Source organism: Hemicordylus capensis, chromosome 2, assembly GCF_027244095.1.
Source record: "Hemicordylus capensis ecotype Gifberg chromosome 2, rHemCap1.1.pri, whole genome shotgun sequence".
Taxonomy (NCBI): domain Eukaryota; kingdom Metazoa; phylum Chordata; class Lepidosauria; order Squamata; family Cordylidae; genus Hemicordylus; species Hemicordylus capensis.
The window spans coordinates 103,037,730-103,058,302 of NC_069658.1; the positions used below are offsets into that span (position 1 = coordinate 103,037,730).

At 42.2% G+C, this 20,573-nt stretch overlaps 1 protein-coding gene across 4 annotated transcripts in view; it reads right to left on the minus strand.

Moving 5' to 3' along the window:
• PCSK5 (proprotein convertase subtilisin/kexin type 5) overlaps positions 1-20,573 on the minus strand; it is a 440,322-nt gene that overhangs the window by 251,849 nt on the left and 167,900 nt on the right. For all 4 annotated transcript variants that reach the window (XR_008315836.1, XM_053294459.1, XM_053294457.1 and 1 more), the window contains exon 6: positions 15,934-16,022. Coding sequence is in view for 3 of the 4 variants with exons in the window: in XM_053294459.1 (XP_053150434.1) it covers positions 15,934-16,022 (89 nt within the window). In the remaining variant the exon portion in view is untranslated. The remainder of the gene's footprint in view (positions 1-15,933; positions 16,023-20,573) is intronic.

The window sequence follows — 20,573 nt, forward strand, 5'->3', positions numbered from 1 at the left end:
CAGCAGCAGCACCACATGTCAGTGGCAAAAGCATGGAACTCAGCAGGAATGTGAGGCAGACCTGGTGAATCCAGTCTCAGAGAGAGAGAGAGAGAGAGAGAGATTGGTACTCTTTGTCCTGTATGTTTTGTTCCCTTTTGTGTATGTGTGTCTCAAGAATGTGTAACCTGTCCATGGTTACTCAGAAGTAAGTCCCACTGTGTTCAATGGGGCTTACTCCTAGGTGAGTGACACAGGATTGCAGTCTGTGTTTTTCTGTGCCTTTTTGTACTGTATAATTGCTTTGGTTTTTGCTCATATTTCTTTTATCAATACAACCACTACATTGAGAACACAATTTATTTTACCCATATTTTAAATGCAAATAAAATGTATACAAATGTTTGAGAACCTTTAATAGATCTTCAAGTTTTCAAAACGAGGCAACAAAAGTCAGTGGAAAGTTAACTATTCAGATTAACTAAAGCCAAGCATGAAGTAGTTATTCTAAAGAAAAATAAAATGTGGATTTTTTGTATTATTATACTTACCAGTGCTGCCTGAAACAGAATTATTCTTCATTTTTTGAACTAGAATTTGCAGGACAATCCACATATTTTCCTCTAGAAATAAGCCCAACTATATTAGGGATGTTTACGAAACATGGTTCGAACCACAGTTCATTGATATTTCGGGAGCTTTGAGAAAGAGGAGAGAAGATCTTTACCTGATTTCCGCCACCCCATGCAGCTTTCTGCTGGAGTGGCGCATGTCCCAATAAGGCCCGCATGGCACCAGCACGCACATGTCATCCACACATGTGCGGATGCCATGTGTGTGCTGGCACCATGTGGAACTTCTTAAGATGCGTGCCACCACAGCAGGAAGCTGAATGGGGTGGCGGGGAGCAGGTAAGGATCTTCTCTCCTCTTTCTTAAAGCTCCTGAAATGTGCACGGACTGCAGTTCAAACCATATTTCATGAACATCCCTACACTGTATTAATTGGGACTTTCTTCCAGGCAAATGTTCACAGGGCTACTGCCGCCTTAGTTAATTACTTTCTCAAATGTATTTTATATTGGCAGAATTATTTCTAAACCACTGTTGTATTTTGGGTCATGATGAACTGCATCCTAAAATCATTTAAAATAACTTTTCCCATTAGATTTGGGGGAGTTTAAAAACATTATTCTTATCAAGAACCAGCTATGTGTAAGCTTTGGCCAATAACTCTATTTTGCTAGCAAGATGGATAGCCCCTGTACCCCTCCCCCACAACATTCATTCCCAATTCACACATAATCCTTTTGCTGGACAAAATTAAATGAAAAGTCAATTTAATTAATAATCAGCTTTGGAAGTGTCAGTTGCTGCACAACTTGTTGCTTGTATTGCAGCAGCTAAAATAAGATTTTCTGGTTCCAGGCAAGTAAAGCGAGGCAGTGACAGCACTAAAAGCTTCTTCAGATCCTATCTCAACAAGCTGCCTTCCAACCAGTGCAACTTTCCACCTTTTCTCTGAGTTCTCTGAGTTCTTTCTGGAGGTCTGTTCCAGAAATAAGAGGCCCTGTGTGTTCATCACTATGAAACATCAGCAGTACATGTATACTTATCTTTTGATGTGACTGAATCAGCAAGTGATCATGGAACTGATTCATATCATGCTGTGCATGTGGTAGCCTCTAGAGTACAGCTTTCTGCCCGTTATCTGCTGATCATTTGTAGCTTACATGTGTAATGTTAAGATTTTTCCATGGTAAAAAAATGTTTCCAGTGGTGTACAAAACTAAAACATATAATCCTGCTTGTGACTGTGGTAAGATAACTTGGCAGGTGCAAGTTATTCAAGCAGCTTCTACAAGCCAGTAATCATGTGAACTGGACTTCAGACAGTACAAATCAGAACTAATGCTGAAGCCAACAGAGCATGGTTACTTTCTTATCTTCGAGAGTATTCCATGGCGATAAGGGCAGTGAAATCTGCTCACTTCTCCACAATTATTGCATCAGTTGACTCTCATCCAGCAGCCTTATTCTGGATTGCTGGTTCCCTGCTTGGGTATGTGGATCCAATGGAGATTTCATCCGGCCACTGTGACATGTTTGCTAGATTATTCGCTGATAAAGTTGCTCACCTTCGGCAGGAGTTGGACTCCAATTGCACAGGATCCGATGAGATGAAGGAGACGTCATCTTGGATACCTTTGAGCCTGCTGAGGACGTGGACAGGATTCTCTCTGGTATGACCTGTAGCCTGGACCTGTAGCCTGGACCCTTGCCCCTTCTGGCTTATTAGAGTAGCTGGCGGGAATGTTAGATCCTGGTTTCAGGAGTTGGTGAATTCTTCTCTTTGTGTGAGGTCTGTGCTGGCAGCCTTAAGAGGCTGTGGTGCACCCTCTTTTGAAGAGAGCTTCTCTTGATCCTGGGGTTCTTGATAATTATAACCAATCTCCAACCTTCCTTTCCTTGCAAAGGTTTGGGAGAAGGTTCTATGTGCCCAGCTTGAGAGAGTTCTGAATGAAGCTGATTTTTTAGATCCTTGTAAGTTGGGTTTCAGGCCACGACATAGCACGGAAACAGCATCGGTTGCTCTGGTTGATGACTTGTATCATGACTTCGATGAGGGTAGTGCTCCTCTCTTGGTCCTTTTAGATCTCTCAGCAGCTTTCGATAACATCAACCATGGTATCTTTCTGGAGCGCCTGTGCAGGTTAGACATTGGGGGCACTGTTTTGCAGTGGTTCTGTTCCTTCATTAGTGGGCGCTTTCAGTTGGTGTGTATTGGAGGCGAGTGCTCTACTCTGTGGCCACTCCTTTGTGGGGTTCCTTAGGGCTCAGTTCTCTCACCCATTCTTTTTAACGTCTACATGAAACTGCTGGGGCAGGTCATCCATAGGTTTGGGGTGAGATTCCATCAATATGCTGATGATACTCAATTGTATATTGCCACCCCAAGCCACTCCAGAGATGCCATTTCTGTGCTTGCCCAGTGTCTGGAGGCTGTCAGGGTCTGGATGGAGCAAAACAGGCTCAGACTTAATCCCTCCAAGACTGAGTTGCTTTTGCTTGCTCTTTGATCTGGCCAATTGCCGAGTCAGAGTCTCTCCCTGGATGGGGTTGTGCTGCCCCTGAAGGAGGTGGTCAACGACTTGGGGATCCTCTTGGACTCGCAGCTCCTACTTGAGCAGCAGGTGGAGGCCGTGGCCTGAGGTGCCTTTGCCCAGCTTTGGCTGGTCTGCCAGTTGCGGCCCTATCTCGACTGGCAGGCCCTGGCAATGGTAACTCATGCCCTCATCATCTCTCATCTAGATTACTGTAATGTACTCTGCCTGAGGTTGCCTTGGAAGATGATCTGGAAGCTTCAGTTGGTCCAGAGTGTGGCGGCCTGCCTGCTTATGGGTACTAAGAGATATGATAGTGTGACACCTCTCTTGTGGTCACTGCATTGGTTACCTATTTGCTTCTGGGTTCAATTCAAAGTGCTGGTTCTCACCTTTAAAACCCTTCAGAGCTTAGCACCTGCTTACCTTCAGGACTGCCACTCCCAGCCAGTTCTGTCCCGTCCTATGAGATCTTCTCAGGTTGCCCTTTTTTTGGTCTCTAGTCTCAGAGAGGCCCATAGTACGAGGGCCTGTGGAAGGGCTTTCTCTGTTGCTGCCCCTTCACTTTGGAATTCTCTCCCGTCCCAGATCCGGTCTGCCTCCTTCCTTTCAGTCTTTAAGATCTATTGAAGATGTTTCTTTTCTGCCAGGTGTTTGTCCTTTAAATCTCTCTATCTCTCTCTCGCTCTCATTTTAAATCTTGGATGCTGCTCTTGTCTGTACACTGCCCTGAGTTTGTGGATTGGGAGGTATATTAAATCTCTTAATAAAATAAAATAAAATAAAATAAAATAAAATAAAATAAAATAAAATAGATAGAATTGACTGAGGCTTTGTATCTTTGCTTTGAGAAACAGAATTCCATTTCCTGGAGAACTTAATTGTTGCTCTTGATGTTGAAAGTTTATTTGAAAACCAGACTGTTTGGCCTGGCAAAGTGGAAGTATACATACACATCTGTTCATTACTTACATCTTAACAAGTTGTTCTGGTAAGAACAAATCTTCCTACTTTTCTTTCACTGTAATCTTAATTAATAATGACCATCTTCACGTTAGCTCACTTCAGATTTAAATGTTCACACATCCGCCATCTTGAACTGCAGTGGATGACATCATTACAAACTATGTGCTGGCCATCCCTCTGTGTCTCTACACCTTTAGCAAATTTGGTTCAAGTTGATTAGGCGGTTCACAGTACACAAAAAGTGTATCTTGATTTACATAGTGGTACCCAGGCCACATTCACATTTGTAGCAACTGAGGAGCTATCTCATTATCTTCTGAAATGCAGTTTCTATGATTCTATCAGAGCAGAGATTTAAATTAAAACATTACCAAGCTGTAGAGGAAATCATGTCTTGACATCCCCACAGTAAACATAGCTGAACTATTCTCTCATTTAATAAGTGCACGTCTATTTATAAGTTAAATTAGCATTTTTAATTATAAAACATAACAGCTTTGTTCCTGCCTTTGGTATGAATTAACTTGAATGTTTATCCAGTTTTTAAAGTTCCAATTAACACAAGGCTCAGCTGTTTTGTTGGTAGAACTCTGCTTCTTCCAGCCTTTCTAAGGGAGTTGAAACTGCATGATGATCATACCACAGAGTTCATACAAAAGCAACCTATGCTTTGTGAGATAATACTTGTACAAATACTGATTTCACTCTGAACTTTACTTTGTGAAAAAGGAATAAACACTATTTCAGGTCCCAGTTCTTTATAGTTTATCCTAAGAATTAAATTCCTCAGAACAATATCGCAAAGCTAATCAGTTGTGGCAGCTAAGTCAGAGTATTAGTACATACTTTCTGCACTGGCAATAGCTCTCCAAAGTCTCAGACAAAGATAGTTTCAAGCTCTGCTCTCCGAGATCCTTTTTACTGAAGGCACCATGAACTGAACCTGGGAGATTATGTATGCAAAGTCCGTGCTCTACAAATGAGCTGTTGTCATCAAGCTGTATTATGGTTTCTCTGATCATAACAATATATAGATGATAAACAAGTTGTTCTGGTAAGAATTAATCTACCTACTTTCCTTTCTATAATTTTAATTGATAATTACCATCCTCACAAGTTAGCCCATTTGTGCCTCAAATGTCCATGCATCTACCGTCTTGAATTGGGGTGGATGACACACAAACTATGCTGTTGAGGTGTCCCTACAACTGTACCAAATTTGGTCCAAATTGATTCTTGCACCTCAAACATTCACTCATCCCTCAGTGTTTTTAAGAAACAACTAAATGCACATCTTTTAAAAGTGGCTTTTAAATATTTTATCTACTGCTTATATCTGGTAGGTTCTTTAGTTTTTATAGTTCTCAGGGTTTAGCTTTTAATAACTTTTAATTTGAAACTTTTAAAAAGATGTCTTTTTAATCTGGGCTTTTAAGTAGTTTAACTTAACTTGTTTAATGTTATCAGTCCCACATTATACATTTGTAACTATCAGCCCTCCCCTTCCCTAAAGAGTGAACGGGAAGTCTTGACAGACAGGTAGTGGCTTCTAGGGATCAGCCACTCAGCAAGTGGGACCTAGAAGGCCATGAGGCAGGAAGAGAAGTGTGTCTTTGTTGAGAAGCAGCTAGGCAAGAGGAGAGAGAGGACGGATGGAAGGCTTAGTGAGGAACAGCAATGGTGTTTTGCTGCCTCATGGTCAAAAGCTAGCCTGGAGAATTCTCTCATGGAAGGACATCTGCTGATCCAGAGAGACAGGATTGCAGGAAGCTTGACTCTCATCAGGTTTGGAGTGAGTTTTCAAGGGAAAAAGGATTTGGACCAGGGAACAGTTTGCGAGTTAGTTCACATCAGGAACTTATTTTCCTTTTGTGTGCTTTACCAACACTTACAACTGTTCTATTGCGTTTTATCCGTAACGTAAGTAACGCTGATCCTGTGCCCAACTATCCATCCAGGTGCTGCAAATGTCTTTAAAGGGGCATTTAAAGGTTCATATATCCCTGTTCCTTGCAACTGGGGTGCTTTTTGAAGAGTATTCTTGCAACTACTGAGTGTTTCTTTTTACCTGTACCTAAAAGATGAGAGGGCCTTAGCTGGAAACTGTCTGTAGATTTTTGAATAAAGTTTTTCCTTTTTTTTTTTTTGTTCTTTGAAATTTTGACAAGCCTCTGAGTGGAATTTTAACTCAGGAAAGGAGGGCTGAAAATGGGTTTACTCTGGTGCAACACATGTCTCAATGTTGTTTGCTCAGCAATTCTACCAATGTTTTCTCATCATGTGTAAGCTACACATGGAGGGTTTTTGTACTTTTCCACTAGTTAAGAGAAAGAGATTCTCCCTGGATATTCACCCAAATTCAGGAGGCATGGGCATTTTAAGCTCTGTAATTAGCTGGTCTTGTGGTAGCAAGCATGACTTGTCCCCATAGCTAAGCAGGGTCTGCCCTGGTTGCATATGAATGGGAGACTTGATGTGTGAGCACTGCAAGATATTCCCCTCAGGGGATGAAACCACTCTGGGAAGAGCAGAAGGTTTCAAGTTCCCTCACTGGCTTCTCCAAGATAGGGCTGAGAGAGATTCCTGCCTGCAACCTTGGAGAAGCTGCTGCCAGTCTGTGAAGACAATACTGAGCTAGATAGACCAATGGTCTGACTCAGTATATGGCAGTTTCCTATGTTCCTAGGGTGTGGTGGCAGTGATTAAGATACTAAACTAAGAAACTAAAGAAACAGTTTAAGTTTAAAGGAACAGCCTTTGTGGGTGAAAGCAAGAGAGAGGATGATTCAGCATTTTTCTTTCCCTCATCTGAGCTTGTTTTGAGACAAAGGCTGGGTTAAATCCGCTACAACATTGTATCTGTTTTGCCGTAGTGTACTGGAGGGGTGGGGTATATTTTAAATAACTAAATAAATCTTGAATTGGGGTGGATGACATCATCACAAACTACACCATTGAGGTGGCCCTATGTGGCTCTACAACTGTGCCAAAATTTGTTCATATTGGTCCAAGCATTGCAAAATTGATAAGGGGGACACATGGACACACAGAATGCCAGGTGATCTCATAATCTTACTTTCCTTAGGGAAAGTAGGCTAAAAAACCACAAATTGGTTGTTCTTTTGAAATGCTTAAGCACTATTTCTCCAGCTTTATTACATCCATTAAATGTTATAGCACTGACAATAAAAGTTAAGTCTAACCCCTGTTATCTGGCCAAAGAGGCATATTTTAAAGTGGCTCTCTCATAATTAGCAGAGAATAGCAACCGTCCCTATTGAACCCAGCACAGGGCCATCCTTTGAAGTCTGAGGCAGTGTGGTGAGCGTGGCAGTGTGAGGCAGAGTGGTGGTGTAGAGTAGGGATGTGCATGGAACTGGCTGGCCCGTTTCGGTTTGAGTCCGGACTGGACTTGAACCAGACCAGGCCAGTTTGGTCCGGCACCCCCTCAACCCCCCCCATTTGGTCCAGTCGGGGCGGGGGGGTTCACGAGCTTCCCCCTCCTGGAATTTTTTTTAAGGCACTTACTCCCTCCAGGAGAGTTGTTGGAGGTGGCAACAGTGGTGGGGGGAGGGTCCACAGAAGTTCCCCCTCCCCCTGCCAGCCTCAATGAAGCCCAAACCGGCATGTTGGGCAGGTTCTTCAGCCCGTTCCGGCCTTCCCCCTCGGAGCAGCGGTCATTTTGGAGGCTGCCACGCCTGCACAATTGGGTCATGCAGTGCAATATTATTACATATTTTATTAACCATATTAATTTTAAATTGTGTTTGTACAATTCTTGTTGTCTTTATTAACTGTATACCGCTTTAGGCATTGCTATGAAAAGTGGTATAAAAACTGAATGAATGAATTATAAACTCTAGGTTTTATATATTACACAAAGTAATAGGAAAATCAATTTACATATCAAGCAAATGGTGAGCTCTTATCTGCTTACAATATGACGTTATTTAAATATAGCCTATGAAAAGGAATATTATAAATAGTTATTACTTTTTAAAAAAGAACCTCCATTACTCTGTCTGCATTGTCCAATTAACAGACAAACATTGAAAATATCTTTAGTGTTGAGCCAGAGAAACCTTGTGCTGGCAAAATCAATACACATTTAGCCACAGATGTTAACAGAACTGTGATTTTAACTTCAGTTTCCAAGAGTTAGGTTATCATACACTTAGGTTATCATACAAAAAGGCTATGCACACAAGCACAAAACCTAGCCTAGGACAGCCTAGCCTGGGTTTGGCTAGCTGTGTGCTTTCACCAGAAGTGGACTGTGGTCTGCAGATAGCAGAGCCTGGACATTCAGTTAGCTAGCAGGAGGGGAGGAGGAAGGAGCTGGAGGTTTCTGCTGCCACCTGCACAGTGGGCTTAGAGGTTAAAAAGGGGAGGGCACTGTGACTCTCCCCTACTCGACCCCACACCCTCCCTGCAGCTAGTCTCCACTGTCTTGCCCCATTCCTCCACCAGCAATCTTTAGGGGCAAAAGGGAGAACTTTCCCCTCATCCGGTTGCCCTTTGGCATGGTAAATGTGTATTGGGGCATCCTAAACCATATCCAAAGAATCTGCAAATCCCTTAAGAAAAAACCATTGTCAGCTACCCAGTAGGCACTAATCTTTGCTTAATCACCCTTTATCTTATTCTGTACCCCTTTACAGCCCTCAATAAAGAAACTCTTTGTTTTCAAGGCACAGGTCTGTGTTCCTTTGCTTTAGCCTGCTCTAAGTTCCCATGTATCAATACTGTGATCAGCTTTCCCTTAAGGAAAAAGCATAGCTGTGTGCCAGTTTGCACAAATCAGAGCTAATTTACCCCACTTTTTGCAAAGATAAGTCACGAAGGGTGGTTACTACTGCACTTCAGAGCAAACCTTGTAAGAATGCTACACAATTAGCAACAATAAGTGGTTCTGTAAAGAGTTTGTTGAGTGATACAGATTACGCAAAGAACGAAATCATATCTACAGAGAAACTGCCAAAAGGATATAATGACTTACTTTCTAGCAAGCCACATCCTTATTTAATGTATGACAATGTTGGTAAAGAAGCTCCACTGAAGAGACAAAGCTTAGTTAAAAAAAATATAAGCCTCAATTTTGGATATCATATTAATTTTATATTTCATATATAATCAATCATGTTCAATACATTAATGTTTAATTGAATGGGTAAAATCTAAACTTGCTTAGCAAGATATTTTCTTGAAGTGTAAGCACACTTCAAGGTGTGGGGGGGGACCTATCCTCGACTTATATCATCTGGATGGAGGGATGATACTGGCTGTCTCTTTGCATTAGTGGATTCTGACAAATATGTGCTGCCACACTAGCACACAAGGGGACATAATCAGTATTCTAACCTAATGTGTAAATCAGGGATAGGATTGTTCTGAAAGAACTGTGGCATAAGAAAGGAAATTATAGTGTACATAGTTTAATGATTATTGGGCTGACTAAAATGATAATTTGAATCATTTTAAAGAAACTATGCTATTGTATACAGTCATCCCTCGCCAACCACGAGGGTTCCATTCCTGGGAAACCTCACAGTTGACAAGGCATTATAACCAATGGGAAACAGGGGGTTAGGGGAATCGCGGTTGCAAAAAACCCACCACCAATTAAAAACAGAAAAAGACTGTCCCCTGGAAATCACCCCCATATTCCCCCCCCTTTAAAAAAATATCCTCACCAAACCCCGTATACTCAGATTGAGGTTGGTGAGACCTGCCACATTTTCGCAGTAAGGGATACTCAAATCCGCGATTGGGAAACCCGCAGTTGGCAAGGGATGACTGTATTATATTATTGACTCTTTAAGAACAGCCATGCTGACGTTTCAGTTACACACACTGTAAAATCAGGTTGCATAGGCTTGGCATGCTCCACACCATCAGGTATGACCCCAAACCCTGTTTTTGCATAGTGGTACATACATGGGCCAGATTCCTGACATACAAAGTGAGGGGGGGCATTTTTCACCAATCTACCTTTCCCTCTAAAGAATACATCTCAGGGATATATTTTTGAGGGTCACAGAGTACTTCAGCGGGAAAGAGATGAACGCAACCACTTATGCTATTTTATCTGGAATGCAACAAGTGTGCTTTGCTATATGTGCATGTTGTAAGTCAGGATGTCAACCATAGAACCCAAAATCTATAGGCCAGAATCATGCACACTGGTATAGGCATCCACTATGATTTTTGGTGATTACACACATTGACCTCAGTGGGCATATGTAATTATCCCTTATGCAAAGTTATAGTTCAACATGCAAACTTCAGTGAGATTGGAGAATGATCAGCATGAACCTGATCCTTCACTGCAAATTCATCTGAAAGTCTGCAAAGTAATAATGTAAGAAGGAAAGCAATCACAAAGTAGTTGAAAGTCCCATAGAATTACAAATGATGTGATAATCCAGCCGGTCTGGGGCGTACCAAGGTTGGAGTGGGCCCGGAAATGAGATTTTAAAATGGGCCCCCCTCTGCCTGCTTCTCCTTCTCCTGGCCCCAAGTCTCTGCTGCAGAAGAACATTAAGGACATGTGTAATATAGTGTAGCAGATTAACAGAGGACAGGAGACTACAGTTACAAGGTCACGGCTGTCCCTAGGGGGGCACAGGGTTGGGGACAAATCAGGATGTGTGGCGTCTCCTTAACATTTCAATTAATATGTAAAAGTGTAAACCACTTTGAGACTTTTGTAGGACCACCTCAAACCTAGCAGAACAAGTCTATTAAGCCTTCAGACTTCAGACAGAGTCTCAGTTTTTAACATTGTGCTTTGTGAAAAAATCCCCATCTACTCTCTCAATGGCAGAAAAATGAAGTAGACAGGGGCGTAGCTAGGGGAGAGGGGGCCCGTGTTCATCCCTCTCTCTGGTGGCCCCCCAGAGTGAGAGAGATAATGAAGAAAATAGGGAGGAATGGAGCTGGAGGGCCCTCAGGAGCTGAGGGCCGTGTTCTTTGAACCCTTTCGTTCAATTATAGCTACGCCCCTGGAAGTAGAACTATAAAACCCACTTTGCCCAGCTATTCCAGAATACTGTGCGGGTTCTTGAGGGCCCCAACAGCAATTGAACAAACAAGAATGTGAGAATGTAACAAGTATATTCATGCAGATATGCATTATCAGAAACATTTCAACATGTAACGTAACATATTCCCATCCCACATATTTCTTTCCCCACTCTCCACTCTGTTCCTAAAGGATCCAATTTTGCTGTGCCCCCTTAGTGTTCCCTCTATGCAGGAGTGTAGCTATAATTGAATAGATGGCTCCTGAGGGCCCCCCAGCTCTAACCCTCCTCATTTTCTTCATTATCTCCTTCGCTCCAAGGGGCCGCCAATGAGAAGGGTGAACACAGACCCCCCACGCCCCTAGCTACAGCTCTGCCTCTATGTTCCTAATCACTTAGGAACACAAAATACAAACATATTCAAGGGCAAGAGAGACAGGCAGCTTGTAAAATAAGTTAGAAACATAGGAAGCTGCCTTCTACCGAGTCAGATCATTGGTCCATCTAGCTCAGTATTGTCTACACAGACTGGCAGCAGCTTCTCCATGGTTGCAGGCAGGAGTCTTTCTCAGCCCTATCTTAGAAATGCCAGAAAAGGAACTTGGAAGTTGGAATCTAGATGCTCTTCCCAGAGTGGCCCCATCTCCTAATGGGAATATTTTACAGTGCAGTGCTCACTCACGTCTCCCATTCAAATGCAAACCAGAGTGGACTTGCTTAGCAAAGGGGATGATTCATGCTTGCTAACACAAGATCAGCTCCTCATGGTTCGATTTGCAAAGTCTTGTTTTGAAGCTAGTATATAGAAACAGATACAGATCATAAAATAATGAATCACAATAACACTAGAGAATACCCTCCCTGTGTGCACCCCCCCCCCGCCGTCAAATTAATTTCAAGTTTCATAGCATGCAGGATTCATTGCAAGCTACAAAGCAAGGAGGATTCCCCCAGTTCCAGATCAGGTTTGGGGATTTAACGCCACCCCACCCCACCATACAATTCCAGCATGTCTGGGCAGAAATCAAGTTCTCAAAAACCTATATTACAGTTCCATATTATGGTAGCATGATCTGTGGAATTTGAATATAAGCAGTCCAAACAGTGATTTCTTTAAAAAAAAAGAAATACAGTAACACTAGATAATCTACTCCTTTCTTGTGTGTATTTGTCCACTCCACCAATATAATTGCATGTTTCACATAGCAGGAAGGAAAGAGTCATTGCAGCTTTCAAACAGCAAGCAGGATCCCCCCCCCCAGTTTCAGGCCAGCTGTGGGTCTTTAACTCCCTCCTACACCCCCCCTGCATGCACCAAATTAACCTGTGGGTCTACCTACCTACAGCACACATTCTATCTTGTGGCTGGCTCTCCCAGTGTTCAGTCCAAGCCCCAGAGCAGGCAGTGTGGACTACATGGTTCAATCCTCAACAAATAGCCAGAAGCAAGCAAGTAAATTGAAAAAAAGCCACACCTTTGCTTTAAGGGCAGCCTCTCAGCAACATGGTCCCATAGTCTAGCAGAGGAGTTCTGAGGAGCTTTCATGGAGCTCAACGAGAGTACTGGGGGAGGAACTGCACTTTTCAGTTGGGCCCCCAAGGAGCATGCTGAAGCTGCACAGCGCAAAGGAAGCACAAATATCAGGTGGGGGTGGGGGTGGGGGTGGGGCTGCTTGGGCTTTGCGCAGCAAGAGCAAGTGAGCCAGTAGGAGATGTGGCTATTCATTTGGCTATGTTTGCAGGGGTGGGCTGTTGGGTGGGTGACAGGGGAGAGGGGGGACAGTGAGAATTGCTGCTTCTGCAAAGTTTCCTTTCCACTTGAACAGCTAGCACCCAGCTGAGCAGGGGAGGAGCTGAAGAGGAGGCTGGGGTAAGACAAGGCTGTTTTAAGCCTTTCCTTTCTCTGTAGCCACTCTCCTCTGTCACTGACAAAAGAGAAATCGGGAGTCACAGGGAGCCTTGGGAGTACCTCAGAGGCTGTGGGCCAGGAGACATTCTTCTCCCTTTGTCTTATTAATGGTATGCCCCTGCAGCAGGTATTACTATAAGTCCACTATTAAGGACAATTAGAACCCATCTTCTGTCTGATTCTATTTGATATATGCTATGTTAGAAATAAAAATGATAAGAAGCTGAATCTACAAATTACAAAATCTATGAAGTAAACATTTTTGAACAAACTGAGAGAGGTTAAAACTGATATATACATCCATATGCACATCTAGATGTGCATCCACTAAAAGTAATGGACAAAGCCTGCATTTGGATGCACATTCAGAAATGCATCTGAAGATGCAAGGATATCTTCAAATCAAATCAAATAAATCAAATAAATATCTGAAAGACTGCAGAATTTCTATAGACATCTAAAACCAGGGGGCAAAAAAACACAACATTCAACAGAAATAAAGGGAAAGGTTTTGCAACAAAGAATACTTACTGAATATGGCCAGCAAAATATACAAAATGCACTGTTATATTTGCAAAAGGATCATTTACTTGTGCACATTCCTAGCCAATATATGCCTAAAGGCATATCTATACTGTAAACATTCAAGTCTGCATTAAATCAGGACAAAAATTGTTCTGATTCAGTCCACAGTCAATTATTCTACAGCCATTGCAGATATTATAAAAATAAATCAGCTCCAACAACTGAGTTGAATTAAAGTAGTCAACTTGGCTTTCTGAGATAACAACCAGAAGGTAAGGAAGAGAAAAATGATGGCAGAAGGTCTGCGCCCTTGCAGAGAGGCTGGCACATAGCTGTGATGAAGGCTTCTTTTGCAGATGAGCACATGAAAAGCGGGAAGCAATTTTTGCTTTTCCCTCCAAAAGTCATTTTCACTTCCAAAAATATGTCCATGAGAGCTGCATGACTCTCAGGGCACAATTACGCATAGCACAGTGTGCTTCTGGGAAAGGGGAGATTGGTGAAAATTGCTCCCCCCACAGGCACAAGCACCTACATTTCAGAAGTGGGAGCAGAGCCACTACAGGCATGCATCCTTTAGCTCCACACCTGCAGTATTAGTTAAGATGTTGGCTACTAAATTCACCAGGTGCTGCAGCTTGAGTATCTCTAAAGTACATCTTTATACCATTTATCGAACCGAATTCAGATCAAACTGCAGGTGTGCAAACCTGTTTGCTTGAACTGATCAGCTGGGCCGGTCAGTTCAACTAACCAACTTGAACCAGTTCAAAGCAGTTCATGGTCAGACTGCTCAAACCATCCTGGTTTGCACAATCAAACTGGTTCTGCATATCCATAGTCTTTAACTCCTCCTCTGATTTACAATCCCTACTCCCCAATACAGTACCTGGTTCAAAGAAAGAATGGATTTTTATCCAGAAGGAAGATTGGGAATGGGAGGGAGGGGACTGGGGTGGAAGTCACCCCATTTCACCCCTTGTTTCTGATTTGCTTCGGAAACAAGATGAGCCCACCCCCGAAAAAGTAACACAGCTTATTTCCAAGGCAATTTGACATGAGGCAGGGTCTGCTTGCACATCTCTAATTCTTTTATTGGCAAATACATGTAAAGACAAATCAGCTTTCCAGAATCATACTGGATACAGGTTTCATGCAAAAAGTATTCAAAACTTCTCACCTAGTTCTGTGATTATGCATGCATACCAATTTTGTTAATTAAAAAAAATATTAAAAACCAACAATTTGTCCAATCCACTTCAGTCTAAATATACATATTCCTCCCACATCTCTCTGCTCAAAACCAAAGCCCTATGCCCAGTCATTCCCAGTGATCTAAAGGCTGGGGCTGAAATGGGGTTGGTTTTTATGAAGGCAAAGGGCAGATTCTTCCATATTGGGGTGGAACTACTTTTTTAAAAATAGGTTTTTTAAATTAAAAAATTATTTTAAACCAGCAAATTCCTCAATCTCTGAATTAAATATTCAGAGTAATTTCAATCTGCCCTACATCCCCACCACCTTATATTCAAGCTCTATGGCAAGCAGTCCCTAAATATCCAAGTGGGGGGATAACCACAAAAAGGAAATCACATCCTACCTCCATTACTAAGCCTGAGGAGTCAAAAGCTGGGCAGAGCTGTGGTGGACAAGGGCAGCCAGTGCTGGCCAACCTGCTTCCCTCCTTCCGTCTTTGCTGCCTGCCTGCCAGCACTAGAGTTCCGGCTTCAGTGAGACCTGCACAGAGGCCTCTCTGGAAGCCCCGCCCACCCGCCAGACAGCTGAGAGGTGGAGACTGAAGGGGCTGCAGCCACTGGCAGGCTGCTTTGTTCCCCTGGCCAGAGCAGGAGGGCTAGCAAGAGAGGGGACCAGCAGGCAAGGGGGACTGGCTAAGGGGTCTTGGGAGGCCCTCCAGGCCCAGAGACATTTGTCTCCCCTTGCCCAATAGAACTTACACCCCTGATTTCTGCTGCCTAAACATTTATTGTTATCTTGCCCTTCTCACTTAGGGCAACATAGGAAACTGCCATATACTGATTCAGACCATGGGTCTTTCTAGCTCAGTATTGTCTTCACAGATTGGCAGAGGCTCCTCCAAGGTTGCAGGCAGGAATCTCTCTCAGCCCTATCTTGGAGAAGCCAGGGAGGGAACTTGAAACCGCCTGCTCTTCCCAGAGCGGCTTCATCCCCTGAGGGGAATATCTTGCAGTGCTCACACATCAAGTCTCCCATTCATATGCAACCAGGGCAGACCCTGCTTAGCTATGGGGACAAGTCATGCTTGCTACCACAAGACCAGCTCTCCACAAGACCAGTCCCCCCCACACACACATTTTGTCCTCAACACACACACAAACACCATTCCAAAATATTAATTTGTAGAAATGCACTTGTTATTGTTTTAATGCTATGAAATTTAGACTCACCTCCAATTCTGGCATTATAAGAAATCCCAACTATACAGTGTGAGTTGTTTGCAGTAGCTGCCACTTCTCCAGCACAACGGGTTCCATGCCTGTAGGCAGAACAGATATTTTAAAGCAAGTAACATTATCCTCTAAGAGACAGGTTGTCAGTATTTAATGGTTTTGATCTTGCTCATCCAAAGATGTGATATGTTTGTTGTTACCAGACAATCCCAGCCTGCAGCATGTTCTTTTAGACACATACACAAGAATTCTGTGTTTAGAATTCATTTAAACTATTTGCTCAGCCACCACTTTGTAATCATAATCCTTACTTACCCAACGAAGTCACATTTTATGGCAACAATTATGACTTTGCTTTTAATTCATCAGTGTAGATGCTTTAGCCAAAGGCAGCATGAACACAGCATGTTCCAAGAACATATTAAATTGATGCCATAAAGGAAAGGTATAAAATTGACAGTTTTATGCAACTTAGGTGGTAGCCATAGGACTTATGCATTCTAAGAAGCACTTTCAACATATGATAAGAATGTTTGTTCAAGGCTTTTAATACCACTTAGATAGATTAGATAATACTGGCAAAATAACTTAGTTGCCCCATTCCACAGATTTCCTATGGGCATGGGCACTCCAATGAACACAGAATAATACAGAGAGAGTTAGAAGGAATGTTGGAGCTCTTCTAGTCCAGCCCCCCGCACAGTCAGTGCAAGAAACTACTATGGCATCCCTGACAAATGGCTGGCCACCCTCTATTTATTTTATTTATTTATCATATTTTTACACCCCCCAAAACTTACGTCTCTGGGTGGTTTACAATAAGATTAAAAAGTAAAACATTAATTAAAAACAAAAACAAAAACAAAAAAATTTAAAAGGAAGAAATTTAGAACACAATTTAAAATTTTAAAACAATATTCTAAAAACAACATTCAAAACAATCAAATCTCTAAATGAGGAGAGTCCATCACTGCACAAAACAGACTGTTACACTGTCTAACAGCTCTTACAGTGAGGAAATGCTCCCTAATTTATAATCTGATGGTTAAAAACCTGCCAGTTTAAAACCAGAGTTAGGACTATCTCAATTTCCACAAAGCCAGGAAATTGGAACCAAAGGCTGATGCCTTAGCAGACGTGCCACATGATCAGTAATGATGCTGTGCAATGCTATGTAAATGGTGTTATACAAATTGTGCTCACTTCCAACTGCCCCACCCTGCACCCACACTTTTCCTTGGTTCTTGAGGCCCAAATCAAGATGGGGAGGATGTAGCCCCCCTACCTTACTTAATCTTCTATTCACCAGGCTAAACACAGCCACTACTTCTATTTAAGAGAACGTCTTCAAGAGAACATCTTCAAGAGAACGTCTTCTTCGTCATGAACCCCATTGCCTATTGAGATCATCAGGAGAGGTCCATCTACATCTGCCACCAGCTCGTCTGGTGGCTACTCAGGGATGGGCCTTCTCCGTTGCTGCTCTGAAGCTTTGGAATGCGCTCCCTAGTGAAATAAGAGCCTCCCCATCTCTGACAACTTTTTAAAAGTCTTTAAAGACGCATCTGTTCACTCAGGCTTTTAACTGATATTGTTTTGATTGTCTTAATGTTGTTTTTAGAATACTGTATTTTAAATTGTGTTTTAAATTTCTTATTTTTAAATTTCTTGTTTTTGTTTTTAACGAATGTTTTACTTTTGTTTTTATCTTGTTGTAAACCGCCCAGAAATGTATGTTTTGGGCAGTATAGCAATATGTTAAATAAAAAAAAAAAAAAAACTTCAATTGTTCCTCATAGGACTCGGTTTCCATACCCCTCACAATCTTTATTCTCCCTCTCTGAAACTGTTCCACTTTTCAATGCCTTTCTTAAAATGTGGGCCCCAAAACTGGACACATTATTCCAGGTAAAGACAGCCCAGTGCAGAACAGAGTGGAAACATTACTGTCCAAGATGGCATCAGGGTTTTTTTTAACTACTGCATCACGCTGCTGTTTCCTTTTCAACTTACACCACCTAGATACTTTTCATATGTATTTTAGGGGTGTGCACAGAACTGGCAGGGGCTGGTTCGACAGCGGGGTGTGTGTGTGCAGCTTTAAGAGTGAGGAAGGATGTACTTACCCACCCACCCCACACTGCATTTCCCCTACTGGTGCTCAGTTTCTGAAACATCCATTGGGGCAGCAGCGTACCTCCCTGCCAGCTCCTTCGCTACATTTTCCGTAGCGGATGTGCCTCTGAAATGGTTCCATGCACATCCCTAATGTATTGCTGCCAAACCAGGTCTCTTCCATTCTATATTTGTGCATTTGATATGATATGTTTCATATGTTTTGCTGCCCAACCAGATCTCTTCCATTCTATATATCTGTGAATTTGATTTCTCTTCTTCTTTTTTACTTTATCCAAATGCAGGACTTTACATTTGTATCTTTTGAAATTCATCTTGTTGGCTTTGGCCCAGTATTTGATTCTCTCTAGATCCATTTGAATTTTGAATCTATCTTCTAAGGTGCTAGTTATTCTTCATTGCTTTGTGACCTTGGCAAATTTGATAAGCATTTCATCCATGGAGGCAAATTTTATAAGCTTTTGCACATGGTGCTCCCCCACCAACAATACCACTCTCATTAATTTCAAAGAAAGAAATGTACGTGTTAAATGAACGTGACTTGTCTACACACATTTATGCATATTCTGGGCATATCAGATTCTAGATTGGGCTGTGTGTCTATATGACAAACAACCAAGTAAAATGTATGCTCCCTGCATGCAGAACAGAAACAGAAAACATGACACGGAGCCCAGCTGTCTCTGGTAGGTTCAGTGGCAGAGCCCAGAAGTTTCTGACAGTGCTGGAATATAGCCCAGTGGTTTTTAGTAGGGATGTGCACAAAACCAGTTTGCCAGGTTCAGTTAAATCTGAACCGGATTCAAACCAGACTGGGCATGTTCAGTTCTGTCACCCCGAATGAGGGGGCTCAGGGGTGCCAGACATGGTAACATTTTTAAAAAAGATCACACTTACCACCACCGAGGGCTGTAACGGCCTTGTGGGGTGCTGCTGCAGCTGTGGTAGAGGGGATGTCTCTGGTTCGGCCCAGTAATAAGCATTATTATTGGTACAGCTCATTTTCTTGCCAGTTAGGTCCTCTGGTTATTTTGGAGGCCGCCACGCATGCATGTGGGCCCTTTGTGTGGCCAGGTGACCCAGTCATGAAAATGGCCCATGCGCATGTGTGGCAGCCTCTAAAATAGCCACCATTTGCTCACAGAGGACCTAAATAGCCCAAAAATGGGTGGAGACCAGGGGAGACTTCAAATCAAACTGGGCAAGCTCAAGCACGAACCAACTCAATCTCGAGCTGTTTCGCACATCCCTAGTTTTTAACAGGTCTGGGGTGGAGCCCAGTGAAAACCTGTCTATTCACCTCTGGAGCGCACTTCAAACATGGTTCTGCCTTGTGGGGTGGGGGAGAATCTGCTCTTTCATTCATGTTAGGAAAAGGTAAATATAATTTAGGATATTGGAGAACAAGTGGTTACTGAGTGATGATGCTGGTCAGTAAAATTGGGCAGGAAAAGCTGTGAGAAAAAGCTTTTGGGAAAGCATAGGAAATGTGATACTTTCATATTTATCTAATTATAAAATTAAATAAGTGTGGTTAATTCTGTAAATTTTGATCAATACTCCATTAAAATGCATCTGTAAAAATATGATACTGTATCTATGTTAAAAAAATGACTTCAAATTTTCTATATGAAAATAAATTGTGCATAATCATTACGGATGTGCACAAATCAATTTTTATTTGTACCTGAATTGAATCATGCCAATTTGTTTTGGGTCCAAATCTGGCCCCCCAATCACCCCAGATTTTATTTCCTACTAGCGAATCTATGCTCAGAACACTTCAGACACTGAAAACAACAAAAACCCAGTGCCCCATGGGCTTGTCATGGGGGGCGTGGGTTTGGCACCCTATGTTCACCACTTTAAAAATTAGGCCAAACTGATTTGAATTGAATCAACCTAGATTCGAGGGCAGCAGATTCAAGCTTGAATTGAATTAAACTGATTTGATTCAAACTCAAATCGAATAGCAAAAATCAATTTGTGCACACCCCTACAGATTAACTCTTGCTCACAACTAAAGTTGTTACATTGTCTCTTTAAAGTGCTCAGTCTGTGAATACGACAAAAAAATGAAGTGCATTTTTATGTGCTCTTGCTTGAAAGTGGTGCAAAGCTGGAACAATAAGAGTGTTCTACATTAATTCTAGTCAGCATACTGATAGTGTGTCACTGCCGATCTCAAGATGAGTTTGCCAAGCAGCTATACACTACAAGGTAGGATAAGAAAAGTAAGAACAAGGCAGGCAGCATAAAGTTTAGGACAGGGGAAATTCTTAGGGGTTGACAAAGCACATAAACACTTTATTGAAATCACTAGGCCTGAAAATAGGTACACTTAAAAAAAGGTATTAAAACATTCTCAAATTTCTAACAACATTAACAGGCAGAGGCGTATCTAGGGAAAATAGCACCTAGGGCAAACACTGAAATTGTGCCCCCTGTCCAAGCATCTGACACCCATCTTTGAGAAAAATTTACCATAATATCAGCTGAAA